At 37.4% G+C, this 18,508-nt stretch overlaps 1 protein-coding gene across 1 annotated transcript in view; it reads right to left on the reverse strand.

Moving 5' to 3' along the window:
- Positions 1 to 538: 538 nt before the first annotated feature.
- The window catches only part of LOC129777623 (UDP-glucuronic acid decarboxylase 1), a 38,789-nt gene continuing 20,819 nt past the window's right edge, over positions 539 to 18,508 (reverse strand). Inside the window, exons 3-5 of the mRNA XM_055783998.1 lie at positions 1,415 to 2,002; positions 1,090 to 1,356; positions 539 to 1,032 (exon numbers count right to left, since the gene is read on the reverse strand). Of these exons, the coding sequence (XP_055639973.1) occupies positions 919 to 1,032; positions 1,090 to 1,356; positions 1,415 to 2,002 (969 nt within the window). The 3' untranslated portion in view covers positions 539 to 918. The remainder of the gene's footprint in view (positions 1,033 to 1,089; positions 1,357 to 1,414; positions 2,003 to 18,508) is intronic.

An 18,508-nucleotide genomic window follows, 5' to 3' on the forward strand; every position in this document is an offset into this window, starting at 1 on the left:
AATTCGACATGCCGAGGCACTACTTAGTGCCACACTGGAGACGATTTTGATCTGTAATTTGACATTCGCGATGACAGTGGTACAGTATCGACATCTGGTGGTGACTTTCAATTTGGAGCCATTATTTGAGTCCTAAACTCGATGAGTCTCTATCAGATTAGAAGGCATGAAGCAAATTTCAAAATGTTAAAATTTGAACGAAAATTTCTACATAATGTTATTTAATTACTTGAAACACGTATTCCTGACTCTTCTTTCGTTCCCCGAAAACGAGCATTGGGAAAATTCCCATGGTAAGATTATCTTGAATAATTTAAAAAAAATTAAAAATGAAAATTAATACTCGAATATTTGAGCTTTTTACTTAGATTACAGAAACTCGAGCCTTAATGAATTATTATCATCTCATCTTATTTTGTATTCACTGCAGCGAAGTTTTTGAAAAAATCAAGAAAACGACACAAAACGGTTCCAACCGGAAAAGGAAGTGTGATATAATGCCAGTACCCATCCCATTCTTTCACTAACATTTATATCTCCTTTTTTATTCAATGAGAATCATACAGAGTGTAAACATGTTTTAAAATTTCTACAAAAAAACAAGACTAGAAAGTAAAAAACTATTTGCACAGGAATCGAAGATCATGAAAACGAAAGAATCGCAAAAATTCGGACAGTTGTGTGTACAATTTTAATCGCGTTATAGTTTTTCAGTATGGGTGTCATGCTTGGTGCCAGTTTGATATCGTAACAAAAGAGATCCTATATGGAAATATTTTTTGATGGAAATATATGATTACGGAGGACTTGTACTGTGAGAAAACAGGTGAATTGGGCCGGACATTAACTTCGGATTGTGCTATTGTTCAACCGCATCTTATGCAAAGCTTCTCTACCACCACACCATTGCTAATGGTGCTATTTGTTTTCAGTCGTTTCGGGCACAAATATGTTTCGCTGTGAGTGATTGGAGCGCGCCAACTCTTTGCGGAAGTATTCGATCGTTTTAATAAGCCCTTCTTTCAATGGAACCTGCAAAAGTTAAAAGTTGTACAACAACATTATTGGATGTTGTAAGCGTGGAGATACCCTCGGTTCCCAGTTGAGATACTTTTTCGCGCGCGATATGTCCGGTTTACGCCGCTGTGGATCATCCTCGACGGCAGGCAGCTCAATGATTGCACTTTTGCCCCCGACCGAATCTCGAATGATTTCGGCAAATTCTTGGATTGTGCGCTCAACTGGATTGCCCAAATTTACCGGTTGCGTATAGTTGGACGCCATCAGCGCGACCATTCCGTCAACCAAGTCGGACACATATTGGAATGATCGCGTCTGTTTGCCACTGCCATACATCTGTAGAAGAGTAGCGATTGTGTTAAAAGTGCTGTAATAGTAGCAACAGTTAGTTTACCGTAATTGACTGATTTTGAAGCGCTTGTATGATGAAATTAGAAACGACGCGACCATCGTTCATGTGCATTCGGGGTCCGTACGTGTTGAAGATGCGTGCCACTCGGACGTTCACATTCTCCTGCTTGGCGTACGCGTAGCTCAGTGTTTCCGCTACACGCTTCCCCTCATCGTAGCAAGCCCTCGGCCCGATTGGATTAACGTGTCCCCAGTAGGTTTCCGGTTGGGGATGCACATCTGGATCGCCATAGACCTCCGATGTACTCGCAATTAGCACCTTTGCCATGACACGTTTCGCCAACCCGAGCATATTGATCGTTCCCAATGTGTTCGTTTTGATCGTTTTCACTGGGTTGTACATGTAGTGCGGCGGACTAGCTGGGCTAGCCAGGTGGTAAATTTCGTCCACTTCGATGAACAGCGGATTGACGATATCATGGTGGATAAGTTCGAAATTTTCGTGACCCAACCAGTGTTCCACGTTGCGCTTGCGCCCTGTGAAAAAGTTATCCGCCACTATCACCTCGTGGCCTTGCATCATTAGATAATCAACAAGGTGGGAACCGACGAATCCGGCGCCTCCGGTTATCTGGAAAGTAATCGAGAGAAGCATGAAAGGAGAACGATTAATTACAAATCAAACAAACAGTAAGAGATGCTCGAGCATTATATCGTTACGGCTGAAGAAAGGTGTGAGACACCACATTGCGATAGGCACTATGTGTTGTTGTGTAATTCATCCCACTGGGGCGAGCTTTCAAACGTGACATTGATGCTTCGCGAGGCTAGCGATCTTCGGGCCGAAAAAGAAAATGCTGCAACATCGCATCGATGCGTATCGTCCGCCTGGCGCAAATTGTGATTTATTTGTGAAAGATGAATAACCGAAAGATGCGTGGCACTGAAGAGATCTTGAGTTATGAGGTCACGCCGAGTATCTATTACGCCTCGGTGCTCTTGGAATATGCACGTCGGGTTTATCAAGTCCGTGGTTTTGATGCTTCCAGCATCGATACCAACATCCTCAGGCTTCTTCAGAAAGTCTTCAAAATCTTTCAAATCAATGCCAGCATCAGCGAATCGTTGCACGTAGCTCTCCAAACATGAGTTACCCAACATGATCAGCAACAACATTTTTGTCTCATTATAAAGTTCGCAAAATTGAGACCTTTCAGATTCAAAAGAGTAATTGATGTTATTGATGAGCGGTAGATCAAAGTTTAGGAACAGCACAATCGGTTTAGCCATAGGATCGTTTAAATGCGTTAATATACGATTGACGGATTGATTATGGCCATACTTAACTTGGAACGAAAAGAATAGTTCGAGCGCTTAAAATCGCTCAAGATTTCGCTTAACAATTACGAAAGCCATCCTGTTGGGTTGCTTCCAACATTTTTATAAATATATATGTTATCTATGACTCTACATCCCATTGAGATTAGAACTAATTCACTACTCTTCTCCAATAAACCCGGTCCATGGCTGCAGATCTCCAACTTCCGGCTGCACCAATTCTTGCCAAGTCCTGCTCCACCTGGTCCAACCACCTCGCTCGCTGGGCTCCTCTCCTTCTTATTCCTGCCGGATTCGATGCGAACACCATCTTTGCAGGGCTGCTGTCGAGAACACCAAGCGCTTGTGAGTCCTCAAGAATTTGCTAACCCCATAGTAGGCACGACTTTCATTGACAATGCGTCTTCGAATTTCATGGTTGTTGTTGTCATTTGTTATCAACGAGCCAAGATAGACAAATTCCTCTACCACCTCGAGCTCGTCGCCGTCGATCACAATTTTACTACCAAGAAGAACTCTGTTGCGGTCAGTCCCTCCTGTTAGCATGTATTGAGTCTTAGACGCATTGATCCGAAGCCCAATCAGTCCTGCTTCGTGTTTCAGTCGGGTATACAAGTCGGCTACCGCCGCATGTGTTCTTCCGATTATGTCCACGTCGTCGGTGAAGTAGATAAACTGACTAGACTTGTTGAAAATCGTGCCCCACATGTTGAAGCTCGCTCTCCACATAACACCTTCCAGCGCCACGTTGAAGAGCAGACAGGAGAGTCCATCTCGTTTTCGAAGTCTCAAATGATTCCGACAGCTCACCTGAGATCCGCACACCGTTCATCGTTGCCTGAATCAGTCTTGTCAGCTTTCGGGGAAAGCCGTGTTCGTCCATGATCCTTCATAGCTGTCGTCGGTCGATTTTATCATATGCGGCCTTGAAGTCAACGAAGATGTGGCGTCTGGTCCGTCGTCGAGCAACCGGGCATGAATCCGGCCTGATAACTTCCCACAAATCTACTTACTATTGGCGATAGACGGCGGAAGAGGATCTGGGACAAAATATTGTAGGCACCATTCAGGATTGTGATGGCACGATAGTTCCCACAATCCAACTTGTCGCCTTTTTTTATAGATAGGGCATATGAACCCTTCTTTCCACGCCTTCGGTAGCTGTTCTGTGTCCCAGATCTTGACTATCAACCTGTGCATACACTCTACAAGTTTTCCCGAACTTCCCTTGAAGAGCTCCGCTACGAGGCCATCCTTAACTTCACTCATCGTCGGGGGTGGTACGTCGTCGTTGTTCATTGCACCAGTGTAGTCCACCTCAACATCGCCTTGGTCTCCTGTTTGCGCGCTTTTCAGGTGTTCATCGTAGTACTGCCTCCACCTTTCGATCACCTCGCGTTCGTTTGTCAAGATGCCTTCTTCCTTGTTTCTGCACATTTCGGCCCGCAGCACAAAGCCTTTGTGCGAGGCGTTTAGTTTCTTGAAGAACTTCCGCGATTCTCGCGAACGATAAAGCAGCTCCATCTCTTCACACTCTTTCTCTTCCACGCGGTGCTTTTTTTCCGAAAGAGATGTGCAGAGAAAACGATCAAATCACTTACACCCCTTTCATTCTAAGCCCCTCATATACAGTCAACTCTCCCTAACTCGATGTTCTGTATCTCGATATTTTCCCTAACTCGATGTATTTCATGGCACCTTCGATTCCATAACTCGATACCTTCCTTACTCGATTGATTTTTGCGTACAAGTTTTTGTGCGTTATTACCTCTGATTTCAATTGCTCTTGAAAGTGAAGACGGAGTGTTCGTGTCATCAAACAATTTCTTCTCAAGTATGGAAAACCACGAGAAACCTTTCAAGCGAACAATCAAAATGCTAACCATTGCGCAACGTTTGAGCATCATCGAGCAGGTCGAAAAGTATGGACGGAAGGGATGTGAAGCTGTAAATAATTTCAGTATTGCACAAAGTACGGTATCAACAATATTCAAACTAAAGTAAAAATGGAATCGGAATGAAAAATTGAATCTAAACCAAAGCCATAAAAGGTTGGTTGTAATCGAAAAGCTGGAGCGGTCAATGGATTTTTGTCTTATTAAGCCAGAGAAAATAATTTACCTCTCTCAGATTCTATTCTTCAGGATATGTCTTGCAAATTTGTCCAGAAACTGGGAATTCCCAACTTTAAAGCACAACCAACATGGACGGGAGCGATAAACTACCGTTGCTGATCAATGGAAAGAGTAAAAACCCACGATTATTGAAACCAATAAGAAGTCATTACAAGTCATATACGAGAGCAACACCAAGGTTTGGGTGGCCTTAATGCTTTTTGAGGAATGGACCATGCAATTTGACGAAAAATTTTCCAATGGAAATAGAAATGTATTATTTATGGAATTATGTGTTATGTAATGTATCATACTTATATCTATTTCTTCTCAAATTTCATGTTCGTTGATAACTATACAGCGCACCCAAAATCTGTTCGACCAAAGCTCAAATCGATAAGTTTACAATTTTTCCACAAATCTTTACTTCCGTAGCTCAGCAGCTGGACTTCGACATAATCAAGAACCTGAACCTTCTATTGAGATGGAGAATATTCAGGAAGGTTCAGATGATTGTATCCAAGCCTTCGAAACATCAACTTCATAACGGTAAAATAATGAAACTTCGTTTGTTTCTATAAACGTGGGGGAGTTAAAATGGCACATGGAAATATAACTTTTTCCGTCTTTTTCGACGTAATTTCACAAATATTCACTTCACCCTATCACATTGGCCTAATATTCAGCGGGAGCTCTACAAAAATGTACGTTTTCAATTGATAAATTACTTCCTGAAAATAGCATTTTTACATGGATGCGGTGGGATAATCAAAGATAAACACAACAACTGACGTCACTATTTGCGAATTAGTTATGGCAGCGCATGCTATGTCGCTCGAAACTCGACCATCTTCATTACCTTTTTTCCAGGACATTGCGCTGCACCGATCCACAGGTCATTGGAGCTCGACAAGACCCATTATGTCGTAAAAAGATATACTCCAATAAGCAAAAATCATTGACTTGTAGCATACATCAAGTCGAATAGATGGAATTCCACCTTAAGACATCTGTGAATAGCTTTTTTGGTAGTCGATATTTCGTTGTCTTCGCAATCCAATTATGTATCATTTACAACTATCCCCCCTTTTTAGGTGTCCACATCAGTGCTTGGAAATATCTGTATCACATCAATCTTTTCAGCTGAATTTCCGGCCACATTCGATCATTATACCATTGCATTCGGGATACCGAAAATGAACCAACGCCACACCTCACAATCACAGCAAGCCACTCACAGTTGATTCATCCAGTTTTTTTCATTCTGTTTTTCGTTCTGTTCTGCGTTCACGGAATGTGAGCAAAACAAAATATCTCTAGTTTTGTCATTCATTGACATTCACATACCAGTTCACTCGCTATCAGCATCGTTCTCGGACACTGACGAAACGGAGAAATTCGTTGAGGAAGATAAGAAAGTACAGAATGCTCATAATAGTGACAATAAATTAAATTGTTCAAGCATGCAAGGTTTCCGTCTCAGTTAAATTGCTTTCATTTTACATAGTGAATATGCAGTTCCAAATCCACTTGTCAGAAATGCTTCAAAAGAAGAATTCCGATGTAAAAAATACCGTCTTTACTCAAATTTCAAACATTTAATTTTTTTTTAATTCTGAACACATGAACATAAAATGGTGGTGTCCAAGACACGACCGCAATGGGAATATTTCGAGCTTCCTTTTGCGGATCAAACTATGCTATAGGATTAGCGGATGAAATTGCCAACATCCAGCTTTGGCTGACATAGTTTGAATTCACTGCCTGGATCGATTCTGCAGAATGCCCCCTCGCAGTCCAAGCCTAAGCAATCCTGTGTGAGTGAGTGCAGATCTTGAGTGTGCATGCAGATCTTGCTCTTTTGTTGGCATATCCGCTTTCGCCACCGATTTGCGTTACCCTTTCGGAGTAACTTCAAAAACAACTGAATAAGCAAGGCACTGACTCAATGAGAAAATCACACACATATCGGGATATTGAAAATGAACAGTCACAACATTCCTGACAATTCAATGGCAATGAATAAATGTGAATTAAATTTTCATGACTCGAGCTTTAAGGAAAGCTCAGAGAGCACAGAATGAATATGAATGAACACAGTTGTAAATTTGTTTGCCGTCGAATGAATGACAGTAGCATCGACAAGCAAAATAAACGCGTTACACTGATAAAAATATATTTTCAATGTTGCTTAACAAGCTCAATATTTCCAAGCTCTGGTCCACATAGTGTATGGATAGCCTTTTTGTACTTTTAAATTATTGTAACAAGTTCTCTTTCGATTTTCCCAAGGTTTCATCCTGACAGGGTGGAATGCTATTCGCACTTCCGTTTATTTCACCTAAAAACATAAATTATTGTATGCTATAAAAATTCAAGTTCTACTCAACAAATGTTCAAAAGATTCTGTTTAATGGTTTATGTTGAGTGTAAGAGGGGATCTGTGACGATACACAGTCAAAGAAACACGAGAGGCCTTCAAAATATGTGGGAATTCTTAGAGTGTCGGCTTTACCCTGATTTTCCCTACAACTATTTTTCCGCATGTTAAATTTTCAAAGTGTTCCCAATGTTATTTTGAATCGGATGTCAGGAATCTACAATTGTAACAAATTCCGCTAACCTTTCGGGATCGTTGCAAAATAAACAGAACTTTAACAAAAGGATACGTCAAACTGGTACCAACACGAGTTCAGATTGACGGTGACAAAACCGAGGAGGTTGTTGAGTACATGTGTTCTGAGATGCACTATGGCAGGAAATCGTGCTTAGTTTAGACTACGAAAGAGGTTCCGATCGAGTAAAATCTGTCGCCGCATGAAATTGAAATCCTCTACGGCCACGCGGTCTAGACTATGTTCACGAAAGATCAACGTTCCCTTGGTATTTTCGACCGGAAGAGTGCACATATGGAAGAGCATACGAAACAAAAAGGCGCGCAGCGAACAAGATAGATTGATTAGACTTTGCATGGACAACGTGGCCAACGAACTAACAGTAAGGATCGACGGATATTAATTTTTGTTTTTTTTTATTGGAAAACTATTTGGTTTGTGGCTCTCATCATTAGAATTTACAACCTCTCTAACAAAATGAGAAAAAAAAACTCACCCACGTAACGGTCAATGTTAATGATTTATTACCACTAGCGTTAGAAGCATCCGAAGCAAAATGCAATACAATCAACTGATAAAATTGGATAACATTGTTAAAGTTGGGAAGTTTGCGTCAGTTGTGCGATTGCTTTTTTATACACAGCGGCACAGTAGGGAAAAATTCGAACAGCATTTTTTTTGCGACACGCATCAAGGTGAATTCCTCCAAAATTGGCCAATCTCTTTCTCTCGAATTCGCTAGTCGAATCATTTGCTAATCGCATTTGCATTCGTGTCATGGATGGTTATCTTCATTGTCAAAGCTGCAACTTAGTCAGGCGAGAGAAAAAATCGCTTTTTAGCATTGAACTTCAGATGGAAGCTTGACAAATTTATTGACATGACCACGACCGAAAAGTGAAACAAGTTCATTTTACCTCATTTGATTTCACAGCAATGATTAGAGATGACCAATCTCGAAGGAGTTATGTTAGGAAAAATCGACTTCGATGCTGCAATCTGGTCAAACTTAAAGTAATTCGCAAACTAAAATGTCTTAATGTTCACCCTTACAGTGATCAGTATTTACCAAACGAACCGATTCACGCTACTTACGCTTGTGCAATTTCTTCAATCGCGTGAAACGTTGTGAATGACACGTAGTCCAAGATTGATATCTCGCGAGATATGCGATCGGTGCAAATCGCTTGTTGAATGTTATTTTGGACATGAATCTTGCCCTAGTGAACTCATGCAGTGTTGTTGATCTACAATACGATTAAATATAATTGGAACTATAGGAACCTTGCTTCGTTTATGTTACTGACAATTAACTTTGCATTGGGGGATTTTCTTTATTTTTTCGGATTCTCCTTAAACTATGAGGCACTTACCTAACCTCCTCACAAAAGTGAGGAAGCAGATGAATGTACTGATAGCGAATTCGTTTTTAAAACTGAGTCAGTGCCAAACTGACTCTGTAATAAAAAAACGTTTTCAGTTTCACGAATGCGGTGGTTTGTTGGTGTGCGTTATATAGTCTGATTTGTTTATATTTACGACGGCAAATGTACAGTGTCGACGTCTGGTGGTGATATTAGTGCTTGGGAGGTAAATTGTTCTCCATCAGATCAGAAGGGCCAAGTGCAGTGTAAACATATAAAAGTTTGAATGAAAATTTTTACTTAATATTGTTTGATTACCTAACACATGTAGTTCTGACACTCACTTAACCATTCGTCGATGCATTTCCTGTTTGTTCCACAAATAATTACTATTATAATATAAAACCATCATTAGACACAGTTTTCGTTCAATATTCTGCGATATCGGAAAAAAACTTTTATTTAATCACATAAAATAAATATTCGATACGTTAAAGTAAATTTTCATTCATAATTTTGATTTTGAAATTTATTCCACCTCCCAATGAAAGCACACGTAGCTTAATGCCGTCTACTCTACTCTTCAAAATCAGAATCCGAATTGGATTACGATTCCAATAATACAAAAGCAAAAGCAGCAGGTTTTCCATTTTCATAGTCTTTATTTTTAGATTTTCCAAAACAATATTCGGAACTTGACAGTTCAGTATAGTTGTATTGGTGAACCCGAGTGCCAACCCGTGAAACATCTCAGTGCGAAACTAACAGCTTTCGGGGCGAACTAGTGCGACACTGAGTGCGAAACTGAGTGCATAAAAAAACGTTTTGACAGCAGTTAGTGCGGCACTGGGGTTGAAACTGAACAAAAACGAATTCGCTATGATTGAAGGTTCGTATAAAATGTCCAGAGAAATTGCTCGTCGGATTGGAGGATCCCATCAAGTAGTGCTCAATTATTCGGCGAATTCTCAAGGATACGGTAAGAAGGAGAGAGCTCCACCTAAATCGAAACTCTCTAACCGGGATAAGCGGAAAATAGCTTGAACAGCTTCGAATACCTCAAAATTGCTAATGCAAATAAAGCAATATTTCAATTTATGTTGTTACTCGGGTGACAATTCGTCAAGTCTTGGTAAAAAATCGACACACAAAGAAGGCTTAAAAAGGTTATAGCTTCTCATCTTACACCATCTCACATCGGACGACGTCTGAGTTTTGCCAAAGCTCACCTGAACCGACAGTGGAGCATTGTATGTTGTGACAAAGAATGTTTCCAAAAGAATACATTTTGCTATATACCATAACGAAAAGTTCTTCAATGTATAGGTTATCTTCACTGACGAAAAAAAGTTCTATTTAGATGGTCCTGATGGTTTTAACGGGTAATGGCATGATTTACGGAAGGAACAGTAATTTTCAACCAGGAATTTAGGTGGAAGCTCGTGCATGATTTGGGCGGGATTCTGTGCAACTCAAAAGCTCAAGATAGTTTTCACATCATTCAAGGATTACATGCATGGTCTGGAATCCTCTTTCCTATTGTTTTTGCGTGGATATCCTCACAAAAAAAAATCACATTCCAGCAAAACAACGCTACTATTCATATCAGCTAGGAAACTAAGCAATGGATTAAAGATCAAAAACTTATTTTTTTGGACTGGCCGACTCACTCTCCAGACTTGAATTCTGTTAAGTCTTAGGAGGATCGGTGTACGCAGAATTTACACTGTGGGAAAGCGATATACCACGTTTAACACAAGGTCGCAATCTCGGAAACATGGAAAAACATCGAGAAATACGTTCAGCAGACTTTGATAGAAAGTATTCCAACACGAATTTTCTAGATTATTAGCCGAAATGGCAAGATTGCCAATTACTGAACTGTAAATCAACCGATCGTTTTGAATTTTTCATTGATACTACTTATGAAAGTGGTCTGGTCATCACTCTAACCTCATCACCAAGTGATAGTCGCTAGGGGCGAGGTCTGGGGAATAAGGAGGATGCTCGAACACAGTCTATTTGAATTTTTTCAATTGCCCTTGAGTTAAGCGAGCAGAATGGGGCCGCGCATTATCGTGGATGAGGAACACTCCTTTCGTCAATAAACCTGGCCTTTTGTTCTCAATCGCAGTTCTTAATCGGTCCAACACTTCACAATAGTACGGTGATGAAACAGGCCCTCGGCGGTCAACGATTCGATAACACTGAAGAAATTCGTGACGCAGTTACATCGTACTTCAAAAAGTTGGACGCTACGCACTTCGCGCTCGGAATAGAAAAACTCGTGCCACGTTATGAAAAATGCCTGGAACGTTACGGCGATTATGTAGAAAAATAGAAAATAAAACATAGACTACAAAAATCACCTTGTTTTTTGTCCTAACTTTATTTTTCCGCGATTCCGCGTGTTTACTTCGTAGCGTGCGGCGTTGTATAGCTCTCCAAATAGGGGTGTTCAAGGTTGTTCGGACACCTCAAATCAGTTTTTTAATACGTCTTATGTTAAGGGTGCCAAATCAGAAAACAGGTCACGTTTTTATGTTAATGTTTTATGTTAATAAAGTTAACGTTAATAACTATTTTTACTGCGAACGGATTTTAATGATTTGCATACCAATCGAATCGGAAATTTTCTAAGATTTGTTTGATATGCTATACATCACAATGCCATAGTATGTATATGGTTTATATCGATGAAAATTGGAAGCATTCCCATTTCCCCATACATTTGTTCTGTCCATTTGTGTGCTTTCCCGAACAGATCTGTTAATAACGGGCAACTTTTGCGAAAAGAGAATATTTGCGAAGTAAACTCCAGTAAACTGTCGCTAGCGTATTCGTATTGCATCTCCTCTGAGAAAAATTCTCAGAATCTTCCTGTACCCGAAACAACAAAGGTCATTTATACTACTCGTTTTTTGTTTTATGTTTCCCCTCGAGCTGTGAACGCTAACGAATATTTCGCATGGAGTTTGTTTCGATGTTCCTCCATTTTTATCGCTGCAACTGTGTGCATCTGTTAGACGGGTGTTTGATGCTTGTTGAATGGCGATGCACGGAAGATGTCTCTCGTTAAATGCTCAGTACAATGCGTGCATTGATATAAAGTCAAATGTTTTTCTACCCATTCTCAACTCACGGTTGTCATCAACTGTTTTTAGTTCACAAACACGGTCAACATCAAATAACTTCTATACACTTTATTTCTCATTTTCTTGGTACCAAAGACACGATACTCTTTATATTAAATTATCTGAAGAAAACTCAACATGACCTATCGCGTGGCGTGTGTCTCTAGAACTGCCTTAACACTGGTTACTAAAATCCTAAGCTAGTAGTTACAACAATTTGTGTAGAGTTTCACTGGGAGGAGCCAAGTTGATTTCAAAGGGGAATAGCCAATCAATCGAATGCAGTGTTCGATGTGAATGGGGTCAAGAAATAATAATGCTTACTGCACTCGTAAGCGCGCATATCGATTTCATGGGAAATCGTAAAGTGTCACGACGACTTTGTATATGGTCGCGTATTTCATCAGAATAGAGCTAGGTTTGTTTTGGCTACTGGTTTATTGCCTTTAGCTGCGCGCGATATGATGTAAGAGTACATTCATATCGTCAGCGCACGTTGGCTTGTTTCTATGGATGAATGTGGGGAAAAGCAATTAACTAAATAATGCAGTTGTGCTTGAGGAATGTTTCATGGGAATTGTAAATCGAAGTGACTACGCATGAGTCATTTATTAAGAAACAATCAACTGCTTATGAGGATGGGTTTTGGGGATGGATTTAAAAAATGGGTTATGGAATGATATATGGCCTATGAAATATGGGATTTGAAATGAGATTTGGAAATGGGATTTGAAATCATACTACACCATCCCTCTTCGGGAGAATGATGTAATAAAATGAAATCATTCTTAGTATTCTGGTTTTCAAATAATTGTTCCTTGGCTTCTCTCAATGTTACAAAGTTTGATACATATAGTTTTTATTTCATTGATATAAATTTTATTCGAAAGTTCATGTGAATATTTTTAAATATATATATTGGATTTGTAAGATACTTAATAAATAATGTAATTTTAAACAGTTACCAAGATATTAAGGATAATTAAAAGTTTAACTAACTACTATACTCTTGTAATTGAAATATTTTTGAAATTATAGGGAAAAAAAATTTTTTTTTTGTGTTAAAAAAAATTCGTTTGGAATGGAATACAAATTGTTTGTCATATTTCTTGTTTATGTTTTTATTAATCTATTTTTGTGTACAACTTTTTCATGGTTTGTTCTAGGGTTTAAAATTTTACAATTAGGATCTAATAGTTCCTGCACTATGTATGGTCCATCGTAGAAAGGATCTAATTTCCTTCTGTTTTCTATTTTCAAATAAACTTTATCGTTTATATTTGAATGAATTGGGTTACAATTGTTTTCAGTATTGGTTGCTCTTTGAACTTTCTGATTTATTAACTTATCTCTTGCAATTTCGTTAGAACGTTGTATTTTAAATTTCAATTCTTTGCTGTATTGTTCAAAATTATATATTGGTTCTGTTCCATTTTTGAATAATTCCTGTGGTAGTTTAGCTTTATTTCCAAAAACGAGTTCATGTGGTGTAAAACCATGGTCTGAATGTGGGGTTGTATTATAGTTGAAAGCATAGAATTTTAACCATTCATCCCAATCAGTTTGATGTTCATTAACGAAAGATCTCAGGTATTCATTTAAACACCTGTGATTTCTCTCTAACGATCCAATCGTCTGAGGGTGATAAGCTGTACTGAATTTTTGTTCGATTTTAAGCATTTTACAGATCTGCTCAAAGACTTCGTTATTATACTCAGTTCCTTGATCAGAACGTAAAGTTAGAAATGTTCCATAAGTCAAAATAAAATTGTCTACTAATGCTTTAGCAATTACATTAGCTTCTTTTGTGGGCACAGGAATCAATACGACATATTTTGTCAAGTCGCATTGGACACTAACTGCATATCTATTGTTGTTGTGACTTCTAGGTAAAGGTCCAACTGTGTCTATGGAAATAATTTCGAATGGATAAGATGAAGTTGTAGTTACTACTTGTTTTTCCTTGGTATGCTTTATGATTTTGTTTCGTTTGCATAATTCACAGGCCTTAATGAATTCTGCAATCGATCTTTTCATATTGCTCCAATTGTACACCTCTCTTATTTGAAGGTATAATCTATGTTGTCCGATATGTCCTCCAGTAGGGGTATTATGATAATTGTATAATACTTTTTGAATATTTTCCCTTTTTGTTAAAAATGTTGGTGGATTGTAAATAATAATTTCTATTAAATACACTCGTGCATTTGCTAACGTTTTAAAGTTTTCAATTGATAGCATTTTAAAAATTTCATCTTTAGTTGAGAGCGCTAATTTATTTTGGTTCATTTTAATCATTGATTCTTCCACTTTTAGAAGTGCAGATTCTAATGTCTGACTCCCATTTAAAATTCTTTGATGCACTTGCGCAATAATTTTATTGTTTTTCTTTAATATAAATTTTATTTCATTTTTGTCAACTTTTGTTTCAAGTTTAATTAATTTGTTGGTTTCTGATGGATTATTTGTCATGTACGTAGAGAAGTGATCAAGTTCTCTTGGTACAGAAATCTCTTTATCTGTTGATGTTACTATTCTGTCATCATTTTTTATGTTACGAGTCATTGCTCTCGTGCTTACTCCTAATATGTTTAAATTTTTTAGTTCGTCAGAAGTTGTTATTATTCTCGACAAAGCATCTGCTCCTACATTCGATTTTCCTGATATATATTCAATTGAAAAATCATATTCTTCTAAATCAAGACGCATTCTGGTTAATTTTGATGTTGGATTTTTCATTCCGAACAGATAAACTAATGGTCTATGGTCTGTTTGTACTAAAAATTTTCTACCGTATAGGTAAGGTTTGAAATAATTAATAGCCCAATGTATGGCTGTTAATTCCTTCAGAATAACTGGTTTATTTTTCTCGCCAGGTGTAAAAGTTTTACTTGCAAATGCTATTGGTAAATTTCCGTTTAGTGTTTGTTGTGACAATACAGCTCCACAGCCAATGTCTGAAGCATCTGTTGTTAATATAAATTGCTTCGTAAAATCTGGATATTGGAGTAATCTAGGTGACATTAATGAATTTCGTAATATGTTGAATGCGTTTTGGCAATTATCTGTCCATCTGAATTTTGAATCCTTTTTTAGAAGTTGGTTAAGTGGATTTGCAATCAATGCAAAATTTGGTACAAATTTTCGATAATAATTACAAAATGCAACGAATCTTCTGACTTCATCTGCATTTTTTGGGATTGGGTAATTTTGAATTACTGAAAATTTAGAATCATCTGGTAACATGCCATGCTCTGTTATTTTATGACCTAGAAAGGTAACTTCAGTGCTAAAAAATTTGCATTTCTGAGCATTAAGTTTCAAATTATAAAATCTTAATCGTTCAAAAACTTGAGTCAAATTTGAAATATGATGATTAACTGAACATCCCGTGACGATAATATCGTCAATATAAATAAAGGATATTTCTGGAGTTAAACCAGCCATTGCAATGGTCATCATGCGTTGAAAACTGTTTGGGCTTATATTTAATCCAAACGGTAATCTCGTAAACTGATAATGTCCATTTTGTGTTGAAAATGCTGTAAATTTTCTAGACTCATTGTCCAAAGGTATTTGATGAAAACCTGACATGAGATCTAAGGTTGAAAAATATTTTGCTCTTCCAAGTTGGTCTAAAATATCATCAATTCTTGGTAGAGGAAATTTGTCTGCTAAAATTTTCTTGTTCAGTTGTCTGAAATCGACAACTAAACGCCATTTCTTGTCATTGTCACAAGATTTTTTTGGTACAAGAAGAATTGGTGAATTATATGGTGAAACCGAGGGTTCGATTATATTACTCTCTAACATTTTATTCACTTGTCTATTTATTTCATTATGTTGAGCATGAATCGTCTTGTAATTAGGAATATATACAGGTACTTTGTCGTTAAGAACAATATTCTGTGAATAGAAATTGTTTCTAGTCACATCCTCCTCTGGGAGACAAAATATATCTTGATATCTAGCAATTAAATTTTTAAACTTGTCTTTAGCATATATGGGGATTTTTTCTGTATCTATGATTTTAAAAATTTCATCGAATCTCTTATTATTTTTGTTATTACTATTAAGTATTGTATAATTATTTAAAATACTTAATGTAGGTTTAAATTCTGAATAGTGTATATACAAAGGTTTGTTTGTGGTATTTACAAATTTTACATAGGGTTTTGCTGGTGAAATTATAGTATTTCCACAGAAAACTCCTGGATAAATTTCTTCCGAATGAACTACCATATCTTCTATAATATTTAAATATGGTATCCTTCTAACTACTTCACTACGGCTTGGTAACATGAAGCCTTCTTTTAAATTATCTTCTATTGGTATTGAAATCTGTACATTAGCTATATTAAAGGTAAGTAGCCAATATTCATAGTCTATTAAACACTTATAATTTATTAAAAAATCCCTTCCTAGTATACCGTCTGCTTGTATTGGTAGGTCTGCGGTAACTAGATGAAAATCATGATTTAAAGTTAAAGTATTATTAAAACACATAGCTGTATTTGTTATACCTAAAGTTTCTACACTGTTTTCCGTAATTCCGGTTAATTTAATTTTATTGTTACTATTTACAGGTTGAGTTGGGAGAATATTTCGTGCTTTAAACAACGAAATATCTGCACCGGTGTCAATGATTAGGTTGCATACTTTATTTCCAGTCATGTGCACTTTGACCTGAATAAAGTTTGATGCATTTAAATTTATTGTCAAAATCGGTGAGTCTGACCGTAACAATTGTCCAGTTAGTCGACATCTGCGTTCAATTGTTACTGGTTGACTAAAAAATAATCAGAATTGTAATTTCCTGATTGCGTCGTTTGATTGTTGGGGTTAGGTACTGTATTGTTGTTATTGAATGGTACCAAAGCTTGGCAATTATTATCCGATTCAATTTGTGGATAAAATTGATTATTGTTAGTATGTGCGTTCCGTCGAGGAATATTTTGTTGATTTACAGCGTACATCCTAGCTGGAATGTTATTTCTATTGTAAGTTCCGTTAGGATTTCTATTGTTATTCTGGTAGAAATTTCTTTGAGTAGGATATTGTTGTGACCCTTGGTTGAAATTTCTGTTAATGGGATATTGTTGCCAATTCCGATTGAAATTTCTGTTGTTATTTGGGTATCTATTCTGATATCCGCATTGAGAATAATTTCTCTGGTTGAATCGATCGGTCATCATTGAATTTCTATGGTTAATATTGTGGTTTAAGTACTTGTTATTATTCTGTCCAGAATTGTTTGGTTGCCTGTTTTTTATCGAATGCAGTACTACTGCATTTGTGTCTCTATTTCCCGTCTTCTCGTTCTCCACCATGACATTGATGGCTTCTTGGAGATTATCAAATTTTCCAATTCTTAACATCATTTTCGTTTCTTTATTTGATGTCTCGTCGATAAGTGTTTGGATTGCTGCCTTTTGAGACATTTTCCTCGCTACATTGTCAGGAATTTGTTCTCTAATATAAGTGTCTTTCAATTTGTCTGCTAAAACATCGAGTTGTTTAATAAAATTCTCGATTTCATTGGCGTTTTTCAATTTTAAATTTTTCAAATTAGCTAATGCTAAATCTGAATTTCCTTTTTCTTCACAATTTGACTTTATCTTGGTTGTGATCTCGTCGTATTCGATGGGAGTTGTGGAAAATAAGTTTCTTGCTTTTCCACTCAACTTTGTCAATATTACTTGAATCGCTGCAGCTTTATTTACATCTGGTACTATTGTACTAGTCAGATTAACTGCATCAATAAAGGATTTTACTCCACCTGGACTTCCATCATAGGTGGGTATAAGTGTTGCTAGTTCAGCAGCTGTCTTAATACTTAACGCCATTATCTTTTTGTTGTTTGCTCTTAGATACCAAACTACAATTTTTGCTAGTATTTTGAGCTTAAATTTTCTCTTGACCAGATTTATTTCACTGCGCACTCTTAACAATGAGTCTTCAGTGTCTGGTTTCAAATATTGGAGTAAGCCAGGAGGTTTTTCGCTTGTTTCCGGCTCACTGTCATATTCTCGTTGTATAACTTGAGAATTGTCAAGTAATTTTATACACTTTTGGTATATTACCTTCAATGCTCCGTAGGTTTCTACTTCTTCATTCCACTTAGATGCATTGATTCTGAATTCGAATGTTTTTAAAACTATTCTATATTCCTCCAAGTTTTCTTGTATTTGCTGTCTTTTTATTTCAATATTTTGTAAGGTCCTAGGTCGAAGTTTATTTTTGGTTAGGTTTTGAAATTCTTTCTTTAAATGGAATTCGATTTCTCTAAGTCGATCCATTGAAGAGAACTTGTTCGTTTAATTTGTACACCCTACTTCTCATTTTGTTGGTGTAATCTCTTGCCAGTTTCATAATCTATCCAGGTAATTGGATCATCTCCAGGCAATTCACGTATTCGAGTTAACAATTCTTCCCAAGAATTGAATACTTCGCTCGTTTGTAATGGAGCAAATGGTCCCGTTCCTTTACCTTTTCCTACTTCATCTAGGAATTCTAGAAATTCTTTGAGCTCGACTTCCGAAATCATTTTGTATGTTATTTGTATTTAATTA

The sequence above is a fragment of the Toxorhynchites rutilus genome, chromosome 3 (assembly GCF_029784135.1).
Source record: "Toxorhynchites rutilus septentrionalis strain SRP chromosome 3, ASM2978413v1, whole genome shotgun sequence".
Lineage (NCBI taxonomy): Eukaryota > Metazoa > Arthropoda > Insecta > Diptera > Culicidae > Toxorhynchites > Toxorhynchites rutilus.